This window comes from Artemia sp. Qi Xiang Cuo, chromosome 3, assembly GCF_049724085.1.
Source record: "Artemia sp. Qi Xiang Cuo chromosome 3, ASM4972408v1, whole genome shotgun sequence".
NCBI lineage: Eukaryota > Metazoa > Arthropoda > Branchiopoda > Anostraca > Artemiidae > Artemia > Artemia sp. Qi Xiang Cuo.
In genome coordinates this window covers 62,171,045-62,192,249 of record NC_142796.1, presented here as the reverse complement: position 1 = coordinate 62,192,249, position 21,205 = coordinate 62,171,045, and the positions used below count along the sequence as shown (strand labels likewise).

The 21,205-nt window shown below is 36.1% G+C and overlaps 1 protein-coding gene across 5 annotated transcripts in view; it reads left to right on the top strand.

The window, feature by feature from the left end:
* Positions 1-21,205, top strand: part of LOC148954383 (uncharacterized) — a 253,036-nt gene that overhangs the window by 208,152 nt on the left and 23,679 nt on the right. For all 5 annotated transcript variants that reach the window (XM_089087072.1, XM_089087068.1, XM_089087069.1 and 2 more), the window contains one exon: positions 4,527-4,659. In XM_089087072.1, the coding sequence (XP_088943198.1) occupies positions 4,527-4,659 (133 nt within the window). The remainder of the gene's footprint in view (positions 1-4,526; positions 4,660-21,205) is intronic.

The following is a 21,205-nucleotide window of genomic DNA, read 5'->3' as shown; positions in this document are numbered from 1 at the left end:
AATGTTTTGAATGCATTGATAGTTAATAGTAGAGTCTAATGACAAATACACAATTTAGTTTAAGCATAGCCTAATTCTAGGCTAATTCTAGAAAATACTGCCCAATCTTAAACACATGATCCTATAGGCCTTGTAGGATACAAAACCACTCAAACATAAATAGATTCAATCCCAGACATGTGCTGTAAAGAAAAAATAGGCTACTAGGGTTTGCTAACTTTTCTTTAAGCTTAATTTTCAGTATAAAAAGTTTCTGAGATCAAATTGAGCTAATCCCAACAAGGTAATCTAAATCTATACATATGCAAGACTAAGAGCTTGCTTGGAAATATAGGCTCTATTTGAATCAAATTATGCTCGGTTGCTTGTCCAAAGTTAGTGATTATCCAAACACCAGGGGTGCTTGGATAATATACCCAGTTCTTCATCAGCAGCTGATGTGTATTACCAAATAAAGCTAGTTTAAAGAAAAATCAAACTGTTTTGTTAAGCCTAAAGGTGTATCTGGCTTTGTGGGGGAATAGACAAGGAAATAGAAAATCTAATGGTATATTTCCTTTTTTTCTTTATCTGATTTCTCCCCTTTAATAAATATTAGAGCTAAAAATATGTTTTGCTATTACTAGGCCTAGACTAGTCTATCCTTACAAAGCCTATCTTTAGTCTACTGAAAATTTCATTTTCCTGACCTGCAGTTCTTCACTGAGCCCATCGCTGGAGTAACCACTATAATTTTTTTTTCTTTTACAGCTCTGACGAAGACCTTGAGAATTCTGACGAAGATTCGGAATATGCACCGAGTATTGCTGAGTGCTCATCAGCAAATGAACCGAGCATCATTTCTTACAAAGACGAGTCAAGCTTTGCTGATGCAGGTGAAAGAGTTCTTTCCGATTCCCCGTTGCCCTTGGTTTATGTTTCGACTGATTATGGACAAGCTAATCGGAATAATGAAACTAGTTATTTTGAAGATGTCGAGAGAGGTTCAAATTCTTTTACAGAGCCTGTAGCTGGAAATAGGAATGGCACAGAAGGCGTTGACCCTGGAAAAAAATCAACGAGAAAAAGATTGAGGAATGAAAGCGAATGGATAAAAACTAAGATCAAGACAGCAAATAATGATGGGACTGCCTACGTTAACCCCAAGACTAAGAAAACGCATAGCAGAGTCCGTTCTGTGCAGCCTTCAAAGTGTACTGAAGATTGCTTCTACGAATGTCACAAAATCCCACCCGAAAAAAGACAGAATGCTTTTGATAATTTCTGGAAATTGTCTGCTGAAATGAAGAAAATGTTTTATCTGAAAACCACAAAGTGCCTGCCTAAGAAGAAAAACAAAAAACAAGTGACAAAGAGGAAAAACACCTACCAGTATTTTGTTGTCATCAACGGAAAAGAAAGGCAGGTTTGCAGATCTTTTTATCTGACAACGTTCGACATAACCGAGAGGAGAGTGCACTACGCTCACGAGCAGAAGAATACCTGCGGAACGCCCACGCCTCCAAGGAAGAAGATCGCCAAAAACAAAACATCAGAGGAAGACATGGACTTCATACGTAACCACAGTAACTCCTTTCCAAAGATCGAGTCCCACTATCGAAGGGCTGAGACTTCCAAACAATATTTGGAGTCTAACTTGAACATGGCTCGGATGTATAGCTTATATTGTGAAAAGTGCGAAGATGAGGGCCGCAAGAGTGCCTCAGAAACTGTATACAGGAAAGTGTTCAATACGGAATTTAACTTGTCGTTCCACACACCAAAAAATGACCGGTGTGATTTGTGCGAAGAATTTGATGTTGCACGCAGGAATGGAACTACGGTATCTGACGAAAAACGAGCTATTTTTGAAAATCATAAAAGGTCAAAAGCAGAAACCAAAGTAGAAAGAGATATGGATAGATTGCTTACCAAGCCAGTCCTCTGTTTTGATCTGGAAAATGTATTTGCATTGCCAAGAGGGAACGCATCTTGTTTCTTTTACAAAAGAAAGATCAATACTTATAACTTGACTGCTGTGCTGCATTACAAGGACAGTGCTGAACCAGATCCAAGTAAACAGACGAAAAAGGAGATCTATTGTGCTCTCTGGTCTGAGTTGATTGGAGGGCGGACCGGAAATGACATTGCAAGTGCAGTGGTGGCTATATTGTCAAAAGTCTTTTCAGGGCATCCAAATATCAAAGAGCTTATAACGTGGTCTGACTCCTGTGTCCCGCAAAATAGGAACAGTATCATGAGCTACCAAATGCAGGATACTTTGAAAAAGCTCCCCCATGTTCAGTCCATTACAATGAAGTTTTGCGAGCCAGGACACTCATCGATCCAAGAAGTGGACGCTGTCCATAGTGCCATCGAACATTACTTTGCTAAATTGGAAATTCATTCACCTCTGACCCTCACTCGACTTATGATTAAAGCTAGGAAAAAGGAACCGTACATTGTGATCCAAATGAAAAGTTCTGACTTCTTAGATTTTCAGAGCTGCTCAAAGAATACAAAGGATATTCGAAAGTTCCCTTCACAAAAGTCAAGGAACTGAGATTTGTTTCAACTGAGCACAAAAGAGTGTATTACAAGGAGAATTTTGGCTCTGCCTCACATGAACTGGTGAAGATTGCACCCGAGGCTGCAGTAGTTAAAAAAGGAAGGGGAGTCTCCAAAGTTACTGTGATTGAGGAGTTACTTGAGCCAGGCCCACTCCCTAGGCTCTCTTCCTTGCCTGAGGAAAAGATCAAGGACGTGAAAAGCCTCCTAAAGTTCATGCCGCTGGAGGACCAAGCATACTACAAAGCATTTTTCGATAAAACATAAAAAAGTAGGTCCAGTTTCGTTGGAACGATGTTTCTTTGTACCCGAAGTAGTGCTGAGTTTTTCTTATGCTTTTATATTCGAAATTGATTAAAATTTAAAGCTTGCAAAACTGAGTTCCTAAGAGATAAGACATTTACGCTGCTAGTTTTCAGAGCAAAATTGTCGTATTGGTTTTCCGTAAAAAGAAATTTCCGCGAGCGTTTTGTCGTATCTGTTTTTCAACAAGCAATATCTCAATATCCAGTTGCTCCAGGTGAACGAAATTTCAACCAGGTTGTAGCCCTTGAGTGCGACTACAGTCGAGATAAAAAAAATCCCGGTTTCGTCATTAAATAAAAAAGATATCGCGTTTCAAACTTCAATCGCGTTTTTCTTGAAACTCGTCTCGAGTCAGATACGACAATCATCCTCCCAGCCGACGATATTTTAACAAGGAATTGCAACAATTCAACCCTTAAAAAAGAAAACCAGAAGTTTGAAGCTTAGTAGAAATCATTGTTAGAAATTGGAATCGCTGCAATAATTAAATATCTTTGAATAGACTTCTGCATGAAAAAAACATTTAATTGCGTTAAGATAAAAAAACTGGTATTTGCACAAACATTTGTATATATTTTAATAAGGAATTACAACAATTCAAAAATCTTAAAAAAGAAAACCAAAAGTTTGAAGCTTAGTAGAAATATTTGTTAGAAAATGGACTTGCTTTAATAATCAAATATCTTTGAAAAGACTGCAGTATGAAAAGAAAACAAATTGTCTGCGGTTAGAAGACAAGCGACAATAAGAATCCATATATAGAAGCCTGCCGGGTGCCGAGTGTAGGCAGATATTGAATATCTTTGAATAGACTGCAGTATGAAAAGAAATTTAATTGCGTAAACAGCAAAAAAACCGGTGATTGCAAAAATATTTGTATATATTTTAACAAGGGATATATATATATATATATATATATATATATATATATATATATATATATATATATATATCTTGAATTTGAAGTTTCATCTTATCAATGATAAGTAATTTGAGGGAGACTTGAGGGTGATACTCCCCCTACTGAGGTTCAAAATCCCGAGATTATGCACAAGGAAAAGAAAATTTTACTGAACATGCTTTTTTCCCTTCCTAATGACATATGATTTCCTTTGCTTCTATGGATCCTATGTACTCCTTTTTATTGATTTATTTGCCCTTCAACAAGTAACCACTATTTTGCCACTGCTATTCTTGTTTGTATCACCTAATTTGCTCAAGCTTGTTTTAAGGATGGGTTAAGGGACTTCTTACGGCAATTGCGATTGTACGCACAGCACAGCGCGTGTACCATCCATCCATGAATAAATCGTATGAGCTTTGTGGTTTGTTTATATTTTCGTTATTCTTTTATTTCTATATGATTTATCTTTTTCTCTTTAATTATTCCCTCCCCCCTTCAAAAAAAAGAATCAGCCTACGGCAATTGCGATTGTACGCACAGCGCGGTGTACCATCCATCCATGAATAAATCGTATGAGCTTTGTGGTTTGTTTATATTTTCGTTATTCTTTTATTTCTATATGATTTATCTTTTTCTCTTTAATTATTCCCTCCCCTTCAAAAAAAAGAATCAGCCTACTCGTCTGTCTTAGTAGTGTATGCTTGTCTATTTAATGAATACCTGTGAAATTTGATTGTAGTTAAAACCACTAGTCTCTTTTTTATTTCAGCAACGAAAATACGAAATTTGATAACATGGATGAAATAAAAATAAAGCAGTTGGACAGCTTTTTATCAGATCTTCTGTATGACGGATCGCAGGTTGAGCCAACAATACTAAAGGCTATCTGGTATCTGGTTGCGGTAATTGATGCCTATTCTCTTTTTCATTATTTTTATATTAACAATCATTAATGGTAATAATAACTATCACTAATGGTAACATGGGCGCCCATATGGGGAGGGCAGGGGGGCGGTAGCCCCCCCTCCTCCCTGGCTTAAGTATGCTGCCTTCTTTTTAAATTTTTGTTCTGTGTTTTCTATTATATAGCGCTAAAAGTGCTAATTAAACAAGGTTTGCCCCCCCCCCTAGACTTCAGCTTATGGGCATCCATGAATGGTAATCATTAATTATTATCATGAATGATAATTAACACGCATGCTTGCTAGCAAATCCCAGCTTTGCTTTCTACTCGATAATAGCGACTAAAGAAAAGTTGCCAGGCCAATATTCGCGAGAAGACAAGAATTGCCTAGTTTGGCAAGCAAATTTAGGCTGGTAATGGAAAGCTTCTGGCTTGTGGTTTCTAGCGTCAAATTAAAATTATTGTACCCATGGCTTTAAAACAACCTTTAACTATTTTCTTAATTCTGTGAAATCCATAAACCGAATAGAATTGATGAAAAGCTTGCAGGATCATAACTGAGCCCAGGTAAATGCTACTTTGACAGTTTTTACTAATGCCAGTGAGACCAATGCCTAGTGCCTAGTATTGTGAAATTACCGTTGGTAAGTACAATTGGTAAAATAAGGTACCCTAGGAAATATAATGTAAATTTTGTGTTTTAGAGTTGCCCTGCAGCTACTAGACCAGATGAACATTTCTTTTTAAGCGTAACTTACAGCTCTTAATTAAATCTTTTAATGATTTTGATTTTCCTGCGCTTAAAAAAGGTAATGCCACTAGAGTAGTACCTTCCATTTCTATGGGACATATAGGTAAACATTTCTATGGGACGTATACACCTTTTCAAAGAGAGTGAGTACCCTATGTTATTCTATAGAAGCTCTACACCTTTTCAAAGAGAGTCAGAACTCCCTCACATGGCATTATACTTTGGGTAGACTATGTTCCGTCCTGTGCTATTTGGGATTACATAATATGTTATGAAGGACGGGTTTCTGACATAATTTATGTAGACCAGATTTCTATTTCATAGTATATATATGGCCTACATGTCTTTTATGGTAAATCCATGTCAAAAAAAAAAACCGGTGTGCCTTGACTAGGTGTTAATATATTCAGTTTTTTTTTACTATAAAATCAAGTTTCAAAGTAGAATTTTCTACAGTTTGAATAGTTCATTCGTTCTATCGATATATATTTTGCGATCATTTACATTGGTAGAGATATGGAATATTCTAAGTGACTTCTGGTGAGTAAAATTTTCTTATATTATAATAAAAAAGAAATCCATTTTTGTCTCGTCATTAAGTTAAGGAAGAATATCCTTTACCTTCCTTACTTACGCTTTTTTCATCGTGCTGTTAGATCTTTTAAAAAGCTTTCTATGTTAATTAAAATAGTCCATGTGTTTCAATTTTAGTAAATATTCAAAAAAAAAAGAGAGGCAGGTTCACTTCGATTTTGGCTCATCGTACATGAAAAAAATTAAAACAGAATTTGCATATTTGTTTCGGCAGATTTGAAAGGTCGCCTCCCTCCTCAATATCATGCTCTTTACACTAAAGTTTGAATTTTGTTCGAATCACAAACTCTTGAATCACAAAGGCCGGTTAATTAGAATAGATTCCTCTTTTGAAAGTGCTAAAAAAAACTTAAGCGTAAAGGGTGAGGTATTGGCTAGAGGGCGATCCCCTTTATATACTGAATAATTTTTGGTTTAGGCCATGTTTAAGAGTCTTTTTATTCCCTTTTTTGTGATTTTAAGTATTTCTTAATTTAGGTATATAAGTTTTAAAAGCTTTGCATATAAAATTTAAATAGATCTATAATTGTCAACTTTTTGTGTTTGATAATATGGAATTGAAGGTCCAATGCCCTCCATTAATATTCTGAATAAGTAAAAATTGAACTAGCTAATTAAATTGTGTCATTTTTTTCAAATGTTGGGAGTTTGGTAATGTGGTATTCGCAATTTAGGTAGCTTTGCATATAAAATTGAAAAAAAAATCTATAATTGTCAACTTTTTGTGTTTGATACTATGGAATTGAAGGTCCAATGCCCTCTATTAATATTCTGAATAAGTAAGAATTGAACTAGCTAATTAAATTGTGTCATTGTTTTTTCAAATGTTGGGAGTTTGGTACTGTGGTATTCGCAATTTAGGTATACAAGTTTTAAAAGCTTTGCATATAAAATTGAAAAAAGATCTATAATTGTCGACTTTTTGTGTTTGATACTATGGAATTGAAGGCTTAATGCCCTCCGTTAATATTCTGAATAAATAAGAATTGAGCTAGGTAATTAAACTGTGTCATTTTTTCAACTTTTGGGAGTTTGGTACTGTGGTATTGAAGGGGGGGGGGACAGTGCCCTCTCGTAAGCTAAATAGTTTGAAAACTGAAAATTATTTTTATTTTAGAATGCTGTTGATCAGCCATCAAAACAAAAGCGTACAAAGTTGGATGAAGCCCAGGACAACGCCGAGACAGGGATAATCGAATCATTAAATTCAATCAGGCCAAGTGTCAGCTCTATACAGACCACTATGCAACCTGGTAGAAAATTCAAGAGGGAATGGATGCTTTCTCATAATGCATCAGCCTCATCCAGTCAAGATCGGGAGGACCCTTCTCTTCATGCTTTGCCAAGGACTTCAGATGTACAAGTGCAGTCTGAAATTGTAAATGTACGTATTATTTTTCTTTCCGTATTTTCGAAAATTATTCAAATATTCTCAAGCATGTAACTTTCGCTGAGTAAAACTATACTTAAATTTGTTTCTAAACTATTCTATAATAATCTCATTCCATTTTCTTTGATTAGCATTAACCAAATTAGCAGTATATAAAAGAGTGATTATAACGCAGAAGTACCAAATAGCTTATCATACTTTTCTATAGATTTTTTACCTTACTTGTAATTTCTCTTTTAAGCAAGATATTTTCTAATGCAAAAATCCATTATTTCATTAAACAAGCTCCATATAAACAAGCCACTATTTCACAGTTGGCTATTGAACAAAAAAGCTTAAATTAGGATATGTTTGCAGTTAACTTTGTGCATATTTAGCTCTTATCAAAATAAGTCATCAGAAGGGTCAAAAATTTGAATGTTAATCTGACAGCTAAAAATGAATGTCAATCGCTCGTTACAAAGTGGTCCAAATAACCGGATGTTGTGATCTTAGAGATGAAGAGATTAACGCGAGAAAAGGATTCTTAGTAATTTCAAATGTGACGGCGCAAGGATTTCAAAAACAAATGGAACATACAGAAATTACGTTTAGAGATTATTTGAGCGAAACCGTTTTAGACATTTTAGGGAATTAGTTCGGCGAAACAGTTAGAGACATTTTAAAAGATGATTTTAGAAGATGTTTTAGAAGAGGATTTGAGGGTGAAACTCTGTGGTCGTTATAATACACAAGTTCTATTTGAACAGTGTTGTTAGGTCCTCTACCCCAACCCGAAAGGGCTCCGATCCCCCTACCCCAACCCCGAAGGAAGCTCCCGATCCCCAAAGGTCCCCCGGGCTCCCAAAGGAGCACCCGGCCCCCATTCAGGTAAACACACGACTAGAAATGAACATGATTTTTCAACTTTATGAAATAATGCTTATTTCACATAGAAAATAAAACCTTTTTTCTACAGATTAATGAAATAGCATCGCCATTGGGTGATGAAACATCAGCATTTACTTGACCAATTCTCTCGCCACCAATGGAGTTCAGAGACGAACCTACATTAGTTCTAGATAATATGGAATGGCATAGGGGTTTTCTTAATGATGTTTTTGGGGACATAGCTAGCCTAGACGATTTAACTTGTGATATAGACATGATTGAGGATCCGGAATGGGCAGATAGATTCATGCGTGAGCATTTAGGCGATGTTAGTAGTGCAACTGAACCGGGTCCTCATATAGAAATTACGTCACGGGACAATACAGGCTGGCTCGATCAATTGTCCCCAAACACCTTGGAATATGTACTAGCAGGCCTAGGGGACCTCATGCCATCTCCAACTATTGCAGTTGAACAGACCGGGGTTGGTGTTTTTGACAATTGTATGTCACCCCCCACCATTCCGCTTAATGATACAGCAACAACAATGAAAATTGTTGGGCCTAATTTTCCCGGGGACATTTTTGACGACAACTTTACTATTAGTGAATTGGATTACGTGAATTTTTTTTGTTAGAGTCTGCTCTAAGTCACTTACAAACCTATAGGGCAGATTTTAACCCTCCCGAGGAAATCGTGGTTGACGGGAGCGTTATTTTAACTGACCCTGTAAATGTTCTTCATAGCTACATCGACAGAATTTGAGCACAAATTGAGATTCAGATTCAGAATTGGGGGGGGTCAAGGGGGGGGGGAGTTAAAACATGAGTAAATCAAAAAGTTTATTTACAAAAGGGGACATCTGGGGATATTTTTTATTTTCATTTTTCAACTGGCAACCAAACTTTTTACCCTGGTCTAAATGAATTTGAGGGCAACTTTTTCAACTGTGTAAATAAATTAATTTCGACTTTGGACACATTTAACGAGAGGGGAAGTGGGTCCACAATTTTATACATTGAACACATGGATCTGAATTTCAGTAGATTTAAAAAAAAACTTTATTTTAAGGGGAGGGCGGGGTAACAAAATAAAATACCACCTAGATTTGACGGCTACCAAAGGAGTTCAGAGTTTGAAATTTGACACGGGGCTACAATGCTTTAAAAATGCATTTTTAGCAGCAGCCCATAAAATATTGAAAGATGAGTCAACAATTAAAAATCTCGACAGACTTGCTCGTGACGGTGGAGAAAATTTCCCTAAAATAAATTTTGACTGTTTAGAGGGGAAGTATCCGGTGTCCTTGAAAGAAATAACCATATTCGAAAAAGCAAATGAAAATCTTGGGTTGGGGGTGGTTGTTCTCCAGTATGACACAGAATTCGTAAATGAGGGAAAGAAACCAAATAAAAAAGGGGTTTTGTATGCAGTTGGGACACTGATGGTAGAAAATGTTAAAAATTGGGTTTGGGTTATTTACGAGCCTCCTAAAGATGTAAATTCCTATGGTCATTTTTCCCCGTTACAGCAATAAGTCGACTCTTATCTCAAGGTGTTCAGAAAGGGGAACGTCTCTATTGCCTTATGTGCCTTTCCCCATTCACATCTGAGCGAACATTCTCAGATCACATGAGCCATTGCAAAATTCATGGCAATCAAAGAATTGAAATGCCGGCAGAAGGCAAAAATATTTTACAATTTAAAAACTTCCAAAATTCCCTGCTACAAGTTGATAAAGTATCTTTAGATTGTGAATCAAGACTGGTGGAGGTATTGGACCCATCAAGGCCAAATATAGTCAAGGAACAAAAACTAGTTGCGTGTTTCTATGCGCATGCCCGTCGCGATTCTAACAATAAAATGCAGTTGGAAGAGTTTTTTTTGGCTATGGATGAGGAGGGTAGTATGGAAAAGTTATTGGTATCTTTAATAAAACAGCAAACAGCGCAATTTCACGGTTGCGTCACACCAACTACCCAATGTCATTATCAGATAAGGAGCATCTTGCACTAGAAAAGGGGACGATTTGTTGGGTTTTTAGAGGTGCTCTTGCCCCAAAAGACGCGGTCCGGGATGATAATCATCTTATTGACCCAAATTCAACGGGGATTGGCTCACAATTTATTTAATTAAACAATTAAACAGCACCTCTTTCTTCCGGTTTTTATACATAATTCTAACTATGATCTGAAGTATTTGCTACCAGCAATAGCACATCTTCAAAGAACGGGAATAGTGGATGATACATGGGTGATAGACAGCTTTTCCTACAAAATCATTCCTAAGTCATCGGAAAAGTTGCTTGTTTTGGAATTTATGTGGAAATTTGTTGAAGACGATGTTGAGTACACGAATAAAATTCGCTTTTTAGACTCCTACAGTTTTTTATCCTAAATCATTGAGCGAATTAATTCAAGTGCAGAAAAACGATGACGGCTGCAACGCTTTCCCCCTTCTCAAGCAACAATTTCCAAATGATTTATATGAGTTTTTGACGGTCAAGTGCATCTATCCTTATGATTATTATTGTTCCATGTCGAGATACGCCGAGGGAACTATTCCCCCGATTGAATCGTTTTACGACAGTCTACACGATCGTAGTTGCACCCCCGATGAATACAGTTTTGCTAAAAAAAAGTGTGGGCAGAGGAAGGGTGTAAAAATGGGTTTGACTACTGCAAGCTGTATTTGTCGAGTGATGTGTTAACTCTGTTAGACATTATGTGTAAAAATACGGACAATATCTATGGGGAATTTAATCTTGATTTGGGCTTTTATTTTTCATCTCCTCATTTGGTGATGGACCTCATCCTGAAAATTAGCGGGGAAAAAATTGGGCTAATCACTGACATCGATCAGCATCTGTTCATCGAAAGGTCAATGAGGGGTGGATTTGTTTTTCACGGGGATCGTATCTTGGAAACTGATCCAACAGGAGAGAAGACGGGGACAAAATCGGATGCAGTTTTCCTTGATATGAATTCTCTACCCCTCGGCCATGTCCCACTATGCGCTACCTTGCGGTGACTATAACTGACTCAATGACCCTCAAGCTCCCCATTTCCCCAACATTGATAGTGTTGAGGAGAATGGGCCGGTTGAATGGTTTTTTGAAATTGATGGGGAGATACCACTTGAGCTTCACGATTCAGTAAAGGATTTTGTTTTCCCGTGCATCAATAGACCTGTGACTAAGGACTCTTTGAGCCCTCGCAACAGGTGTTTAGTCGAGGTGGACGGATTGCATTGGTCACCTTCAAAACAAAAACTTATTTCTGACCTTGTGCCGAAAACAAATATTGTTGTTCATCATGTGACTTTAAAATGGATGTGCAACAACGGTTTCAACGTCACAAAGGTTCATAGAGCACTCCAGTTTAGTCAAAGACCCTATCTGAAAACGTTTGTTGATACTTTTGTCAACAAACTTTCTGAAGCGCAGACGAAAGCCGAAAAGAAAATTTATAAGCTCATTTTGAATTCGGCTTTCGGTAAAATGTGTGAGAGTGTTCGCAATAGGAATCGTTGTGACGTCGTGACCGATCCCAAACAATGTGCTCGAATTATTGCCGATCCAAAATACACTTCCTTCACAATCATTGGCCCGGACATGGTACTATTGAATAGGAAAAAAAGACGCATTGTCCTGAATAAAAATATTGCTGCATTTCGACATGGACATTTATAGGAATTGTATTGTTCAAAATACAATTCCACGAGCCAAATTGCTGGCAATTCGTTCCCTCAACTACAGGAACTTTACTGTAAATGTAGAAAAAATTGTCATGAGTACCATTTCCGACAAGGTCTATGTTTGTCAAGACGGTGTGACTACCCTCCCCCTTGGGCACTATTTAACTTCAGACCGGGCCGAATGTGTTATCCATAGGGATAGTCTCGGTTTGAATAAAGTCCAGTAAATTTCCCAAAACCTTTTTTTTTTGGGGGGGGGGGCCTCGCGGCCCGGGGGGGGGGGCGGCCGCCAGCGGGGGGTGCACCGCCACTATCAAAGTCATCTTTTTTTACTTAGAGCAGATTTTTTTTGTAAATATAAATGTTTCATTAAAAAAAAGTGATATTATTTCAAGTGCTTTATTTTAATGTTGTATTTTTTCTATAAATAAATAAAAAAAAGTTTGTTTATTTGAGTGTTTTTTTTCTCTGTGTCTATGTTAATATTGTATTTTTTATTATAAATAAATTTAAAAAGTGTATTTTTTTCATGTTTAATATGCTTTTTTTTTCAATGTAGTATTTTTTAAGTATTGTTAATTTTTTATGCATATAATAAAAGAAAATATGATTCTTTATTCGTCTTCTTCTTCTTATTATTGTTATTGAACAGAGTTGGGACATTATTTAGTCATTAGACAGCTATGGTCTACAGTTTGTTGTCCAAGTGAGCTATTGAAGGGCGTGTGTACAAATTCAAAACGCCGTTCACATTGTTTCAATCGGGACCGGCAATGTCAGACAAAACAAGACTCTTAACTAAAATAATTAAAGATTGCGGTGAAAAGATTTTGGAAAAGCCAAAAAAAATCGACTATTCTTACAGTGTTTGGCAAGAGTAATGAGATAAAATAAAAGCAATTACTAAAGCCACAAGTTTTCTGCAGCTAAAAATAATTTAGGGAATTTATATTGTTAGATTTATTGACCCAAACACTTGGCTGATCATAGACGATCTGGCAGAATCTATTGAACAATGGTCCCCGGAAATGCTGCAATTGTTCACTTTTCGCTCTCATCATGAATAGATTTCCGTTACTCTGGTTTTACACAATCTCTTTCATCAGAGCAAATGTATGCGAACACTTGTATTGAACTGCACGCACTAAATCATCTAAAGAATTGTTCGTGATTCTAGCTCGCTAATAACCCTCAATAGGCAAATCTATCCAGGTGTCCCTAAATTTCTGTTCTCAGCATACAATCAGGCAACTAATAAACCCCGCGATTATATCCTATTGGATCTTAATCAAAATACACCCGAGGATCTGCGTGTAGTCACAGATATTTTGGACAATGAAATTACAGTATATCTCCCGGTGAACACTAAGAAGACCTATTAGTCGCTATCATGACACTGAAGAAACTACATGAAAATAGACATCTATTTTCAGTTCTAAGCACTTCAAAACCTTCGCTTAGGAAAGCTATACTCAAACATGGTATTGACAATGATTTCATTAATCTAATATCTGAACTTTGTTTAAATTTGACGGAGGGTAATGTTCAACTGCCATAATTATTTAAGAAAGAGGAAAATAAAAATATTTCATCTTTACTTAAATGGGCATATAAAACGAAAGGAAAGAATCTTAAAACGACCCGTCTTATTCAGGCGGCGGTAGCTTTTTCATACTTTTACTTCCAATAACGGCAGGGCTTGTAAACGATTCTTTCTAGTAAGTATGGCAAGTCCCTATAAATTGACTCCAATAGAACTCGCTCTCTCACCCGTGGAACATTTTGAGAACAATCTGAGTAAATTCCTTGACAATGAGAATATTGAGGATGATAAAAAACTGCTTTTACTTCAAGATGCACTTTGCCGAGTGAACAAACATAAGTCCTATCGGTCGAAGCCCACTGCTGCTGCTGGTATTGATCACAAAAAAAGAATCATCTTCTCAAGAGTCTGCTGCTGCTGCTGGAACACAATTAAAGAAGGAGGAATTGGATTCAATTGTATTGAAAATTAGAAATATTGTACCCAACTCATATTGTTAAAAAATTACAAAACTTCTCACTTTTCTCATGAAAATTGGCCAGCATAAAATTCAAGTTGAAAGTAATGGGAGAGGGACTATATTTCAGTGCAAGAGCTATAATTTAATTTATTTGATCAATGACATAGTTACAAATCGTAAAGGACTATTATCACTTTAAGCTCATCTTTACAACTTTCTAAACACATTAAACTTCCCTAAAAATCTTATTAGCAATAGACAAATTCCAAACACAATAAATAAACATGCATCATTATAATCATCATCAAAAACAACACCATTAAAATATGAACATGAAGAAGAAGAAGAAGAAGATTTTAAATCAATCTTGGAAAATACTAGCACACCTAGTGGAAAAAACTTGACAATGGTGGCGAGGGAAAAGCGAAAACTTTTCATGTCGCCATCGCCAACTAGTATACAAAAGGGTAGCAGACGTTACACATCGTATTTACGTTCAAAATGGTTGAAGTTCTGAATGATATTTATGAAAATATTGGTGATGCGGCGAGTTTAAGTTCCCCCACCACCCTTTCCAAAGTCACTGATTTTCACACTCAAGGTCTACAAGACTTCCTATAAAACGAATCCAGTTAAACCCTGCACAGAAATTATATACTTCTTACTAATCAATATCGAAAATCTAAAGCCTTTTACCCATTGCATATAATGCAAGCAGATCTCCTGACTCTAGATGAGATTCAAAGACGTCACAATACACAGTGCAAGATCATACTACTTGCAATCAGTGTTTTTAGTCGCTATGCATATGCAATTCCATTGCGATCAAAGAGAGGTGTTGAAGTTGCTCAGGCCATTGAAAGTATTCTTGAACAGGATTCATATAAAAAAATTCAAACGGATCGTGGTAGTGAATTTGTTAATCCCAATGTCGCAAAAGTACTAGACAAACATAGTACACTGCTTCATCTTCTTCATAGCCCTATAAAAGCTGCAATGGCCGAACGATTCATAATAACTATCTGAATTTTAATTTCAAGATATTGTATACTGAAAAATACACCGGTTTTTATGAATAATTTAGATAAAATTATGTTCATCTATAATCAATGACCTCTTCAATCGTTGGCCAACTCTACACCAAAGAGAGTTCATGATTCTGATCATGATACAATTGACACCTTTCTTAAACAATATTCCAATGAAACGATTGGCAAGAAGAAAAATAAATTCAATGTTGGTGATACTGTTCGAATTATTAGAACAACTAATGTTTTTGAAAAGGGGAATTACTTGTGGTCCACCGAACTTTTTAAAGTGGCAAAAATTTTAGACACTAAACCAATAACTTATTGTTTGCACAACACCCAAGATGAAGAGATTCTCGGTGGCTTTTATGACTATGAACTACAAAAGTTGAAAATAATAGGGAAATCTATCAAATTGAAAAGATATTAAAGACTCGTACTCGCAGGGGTAAGAAACAGTTACTTGTTCGGTGGCTAGGATACAACTCTGATTTTGATTCTTGGATCGGTGTTGAAGATATTGACAATGCCCGATGATTTCTATGTAACTTTTATGTCCAATGTTTCCGATCCTCTCTACAACGACTTGAATACGACAAGTGATTTTTGGACGAAACTCTCCCCCGCCATCAAATTTGACGGTGCGTATGAAGTGGCTCTTGTCGACTGTATTCTTAAAAATACCTATGACATCCTGAGAAAGGATCGTGTGTATGATATAAAAGTTATACCATTCGATTGGACCCTCTTTGTTGACTATGAATGGGTTGAAGCACTTAAATCTAGCGAATATCCACCTGCTAAATTGAAATATATTGAATACGATAATATGGGAGATTTGTGTCGTACAATCAAAAGAAAAATCTCATATCGTAGGAATGGTACATTCCATTTTAATTATTCACTGGAACATGATATGATTTACATTACCTCACCTGTTGACACTGAAATAATTATTCTCAGTAATAATCTGAGAGACGTTCTGGGCTTTAAACTGAATATGATCAATGAGAAAAATACTGGCACCGTTTACGGGATGGATCAAGTTATTTTTGCTGATTAACCACCTGGTTTCGCTTCGGACTCTTGCATGTTTCTCTATGCATCCTTTGTGGAAACGTCGAGAGTCGGTAATTCAAATGTCCCTCTCCTACGTGTTCTTGAACGAAAAACAACTCATGAACTTGTTCATCACTATAATATAAAGCATCTTCAGTATGTTCCTGTAAACACTTCGTCTTTGGAACTCTGTCAGTTAACACAAAGAAGTGAATTGGGTGATCCTCTAGCAATAACAAAAGGCTTGGCAGTGATTACATGTCATTTTCAACCCATTGTCAGCGACAGTACCATCACCTAAAATGAACAATAGAAGAATTCAATTTGTCTGCCCTGATATCCATTGTTATGTTGGTGCTTTGAGTCCACGTCAAATAGGCAATGGATTGGACTACTGCAAGGATAGCACTACAATGTCTGGCTATGGTCTTGGTAGCTGGTTTGCTAGGCTATTTGGTTCTGCACTACCCCTCGCCACAAAATATCTTGTACCTGCTGCATCAACTATTGCTGTCTCCACACTACAGGACTGGGGGTCGGGCAAGAGTTTCAAGGAGAGTGTTAAGGAAAATATTAGATCTTCAGCAAGAGCCGTTGGTGAGCAACTAAAATCTCGACAAATCCATTCCCTCTTGAATTTTCTACCAGGTTGCATAGTGGTCTGTATAGAGCTGACACTTGGCTTGATTGAATTTAATGGTTCGATTACCCCTGTCTCGGCGTTGTCCTGGGCTTCATCCAATTTTGCACGCTTTTGTTGCGATGGCTGATCAACAGCATTCTAAAATAAAAATCATTTTCAGTTTTCAAACTATTTAGCTTACGAGAGGGCACTGCCCCTTCAATACCACAGTACCAAACCCCCAAAAATTGAAAAAATGACACAATTTAATTACCTAGTTCAATTCTTATTTATTCAGAATATTAATGGAGGGTATTGAACCTTCAATTCAATAGTATCAAAACACAAAAAGTTGACAATTATAGATCTTTTTTTTCAATTTTGTATGCAAAGCTTTTAAAACTTATATACCTAAATTGCGAATATCACAGTATCAAAATCCCAAAATTTGAAAAAAATTGACACAATTTAATTAGATAGCTCAATTCTTACTTATTCAGAATATTAATAGAGGGTATTGGACCTTCAATTACATAGTATCAAACACAAAAAGTTGACAATTATAGATTTTTTTATTTTATATGCAAAGCTTTTAAAACTTATATACCTAAATTGCGAATACCACAGTACCAAACTCCCAAAATTTGAAAAAAATTACACAATTTAATTAACTAGCTCAATTCTTACTTATTCAGAATATTAATGGAGGGCATTGGGCCTTCAATTCCATAGTAAGTTGACAATTATAGATCTATTTATTTTATATGCAAAGCTTTTAAAACTTATATACCTAAATTACGAAATACTTAAAATCACAGAAAAAGGAAGAAAAGGACCCCTGGACATGGCCTAAACCAAAAAATTATTAAGTATATAAAGGGGTTCGCCCTCTAGCCAAGACCCCACCCTTTACGCTTAAGTTTTTTTTAGCACTTTCATATGAGGAATCTATTCTAATTAACCAGCCTTTGTGATTCAAGAGTTTGTGATTCAAACAAAATTTAAGGTTTAGGGTAAAGAACGTGATATTAAGGAGGGAGGTGACCTTTCAAATCTGCAGAAACAAATATGCAAACTCTGTTTTAATTTTTTCATGAACGATGAGCAAAAATCTAAGTGAACCTGCCTCTCTTTTTTTTTGAATATTTACTAAATTTAAACACGTGGACTGTTTTAATTAATATAGGAAGCTTTTTAAAAGAGCTAACAGAACGATGAAAAAAGCGTAAGTAAGGAAGGTAAAGGAAATTCTTCCTTAACTTAATGACGAGACAAAAATTTTACTCACCAGAAGTCCCTTAGAATATTCCATATCTCTACCAATGTAAATGATCGCAAAATGTATATCGATAGAACGAATGAACTATATATTAACACCCAGGCAAGGCACACCGGTTTTTTTTTTACATGGATTTACCATAAAAGACATGTAGGCCATATATATACTATGAAGTAGAAATCTAGCCTACATAAATTATGTCAGAAACCCGTCCTTCATAACATATTATGTAATCCCAAATAGCACAGGAAGGAACATAGTCTACCCAAAGTATAATGCCATGTGAGGGAGTTCTGACTCTCTTTGAAAAGGTGTAGAGCTTCTATAGAATAACATAGGATACTCACTCTCTTTGAAAAGGTGCATACGTCCCATAGAAATTTTTACCTATATGTCCCATAGAAATGGAAGGTTTTACTCTACTAATGCCCATTCATCTAAAGCTTCATCGATTTAATTAACAGTCTAGTTTATCCCTTTGATAATCCTGTTTGTATAATCTTGATAATCTCGATTTCTAATTGACTGAGCCCCATCCAAAGTTTATGCGACGACCCCTTCCACTTATAGTGTCTTTGGGAATAAACGAATGAACAAATATTGATACTTTGAACTCTTATGGGTCTTTATTATAGGCAATACTATACGATTACTTGTGACTTAAACAGGAGAGCAGAAAGTTCATTTTCCCTTCTGATGAAGATCTGGAATTATCTAGGTGAAAAATGGAGGGGGAACTTCCAGTGGGGGGGGGGATTCTCCGCGTGGGGTATTTTACGGGAGGGGCGTGAACTCTGGTTCTCGGGGGAATGACGATATGAACACAATATTTCTCGGGGATGTGAAAATTCAAATAAAATGAGGATATTGATTCTGCATTGGCCCTCCATATCGTTGAAAATCTAGATCATTTAGTTCTTTTTGATGAGGCAAATGGCTTGCCACGTTCTTTTGTGAAAATTAAATAAAAAAAAACAAGTTTTTTAAACTGAAAGTAAGGAGCGACATTAAAACTTAAAACAAACAGAAATTATTCCGTATATGAAAGGGGCTGTCCCCTCCTCAACGCTTCGCTCTTTACGCTAATGTTTTTAATTGTTTAAAAAAATAAAGTTGTGAGACAGAGTCAAACTTTAGCGTAAAGAGCGAGGCGTTGAGGAGGGAACATCCCATTTCGTATTCGTAATATTGTTTGTAAGGTTTAAGTTTTAATGGTGCTCCTTACTTTTAGTTTAAAAAACTTTTTTATTTAATTAATGATCGTTTTTTTATTTGATGCAGCTTTTATTTTGGTTAACCGTCATTGAATAAGTACATAAAATTTACATATAAAATTTTACTTTTCTTTTGCTAAATGGATATCTCTAAATTTGGTTAGGACGTAATTTACAAATTAACTTACGTAACTAACTTCTCTATTCGAATATTTTTCTTCTGGCAAAAAATACAAAGTTGCAGATTTTTGCAGATATGAGCTTGAAACCTATGTAACAGGGTTTTCAGATACGCTGAATCTGACGGTGTGATTTTTCATTAAAATTGTTTCACTTTTAGGGGATGTTTCCCCCCTCTTTCAACAATCGGGTAAATTTTCTCAGGCTCATAGCCTTTGATGAGTAATACTAAGCTTAGTAAAATATATATATTTAGAATCAGCATTATAAACACATTCTTTAGATACATTTATTGACATCAAAATTCCGTTTTTAGAAGTTTCGATTACTATTGAGCCGTATCGCTTGTTTTTTTTATTGTTTTTTTTATTACGTATATGTTATTACGTATATGAGGGGGTTCTCCCCTTTGTCAATACCACGCTCTACGTTAAAAGTTAAAAAAAAAAATTGATTCACAAACCCCTGAATCACAAAGGCCGTTTAATTAGAATAGATAGCTCTTTTGAAAGCACTAAAAAAAACTGTAGCGTAAAGAGCGAGGTATTGACTTGGGGGAGAACCCCCTCACATACGTTATATTTTCTGTTCGTTTTAAGTTCTAATGTTGCTTCTTACTTTCAGTTGAAAAAACTTGTTTTGTTTTTTTATTTAATTTCTGATCGTTTTTTAAATAATGCTTGGAAATCTGGCGCCCCCTTCATAGAAATGTCCCTTACCCCAAAGAAACATCCTCCACGGAAAAATTCTCCAGAGTAACCCCCTCCTCTATCCCCTCCCCTCCAGAAAAAAATCCTTCCTGAAAATGTCTGTATACTTCCCAATAACCAATAAATAATGCTGGCAAGTCCGGCCCCCCTTCATGGCAATTTCCCTTCCCCCATGAAAACTTCCTTCATGGACAGATCCTCCAACGTAACCCCCGACCCCCCCCCCCACTACCAGAAAAAAAAACTCCTGAAAACTTTTGTATGCTTCCCAATAACCAATGATTTATGTTAATATTGGGTAAAGTTCATAAATTTTAGCCCTCCCCCTGGGGACTTCGGGGGATTAAGTCATTATAAAAGAAATATTGATTATATTTTCGACCATGCTGAACGAAATGTTTATCTCAAAAATTTTATCGGGTGACTTTGGGAAAAAAATAAGCGTGGGAGGGGGCCTAGTTGCCCTGAAATTATTGGGTAACATTAGAAGGGCCATAGAACGTCTGATTTCCGTTTGAATAAGTTCCTTTCAATATTATAGAACCTCTTGGCTAGTACACCCACCACTGGGAAAAAAAAAACAAATAAACACTTACCCGCTATCTATTTCACGGCAAAAAAAAAATACACTACTCTACATTTTGCAGATAGGTACTTGAAACCTTCGCTGTAGTACTCTTTTAGGAGTTAAAAATGATGATCTAGAATACGTTCGGACTGAATTGCTTTTAGGGGGTCTTTCCCCATTTTTTTGAAAATCAGCCAAATTTTCTCAATCGCGTAACTTTTGATGGGTAGCACTAAATTTGATGAAAGTTATATATTTGAAATCAGCATTGAAATCTGATTCTTTTGATGTATTTATTGGTATCAAAAACCCGTTTTCTAGAGTTTCGGTTACCATTGAGCCGTGTCGCTCCTTACTTACAGTTCGTTACCACGAACTGTTTGATCCATAAATAGAAACTTTGTCTTAAATAGAGATACTGGAGATGTTCCTATAAACCCAATTTAAAATAGCTTAAAATTAAAGGATTCACTTTAATGAATCCAATGAAGAAATAGTATTTTTCTTTAGTTTAAATTAGGATCATCTGACCGCATGTTAATGAAAATTAGGTCATTACGTCAATCACTAAGCAGATAAT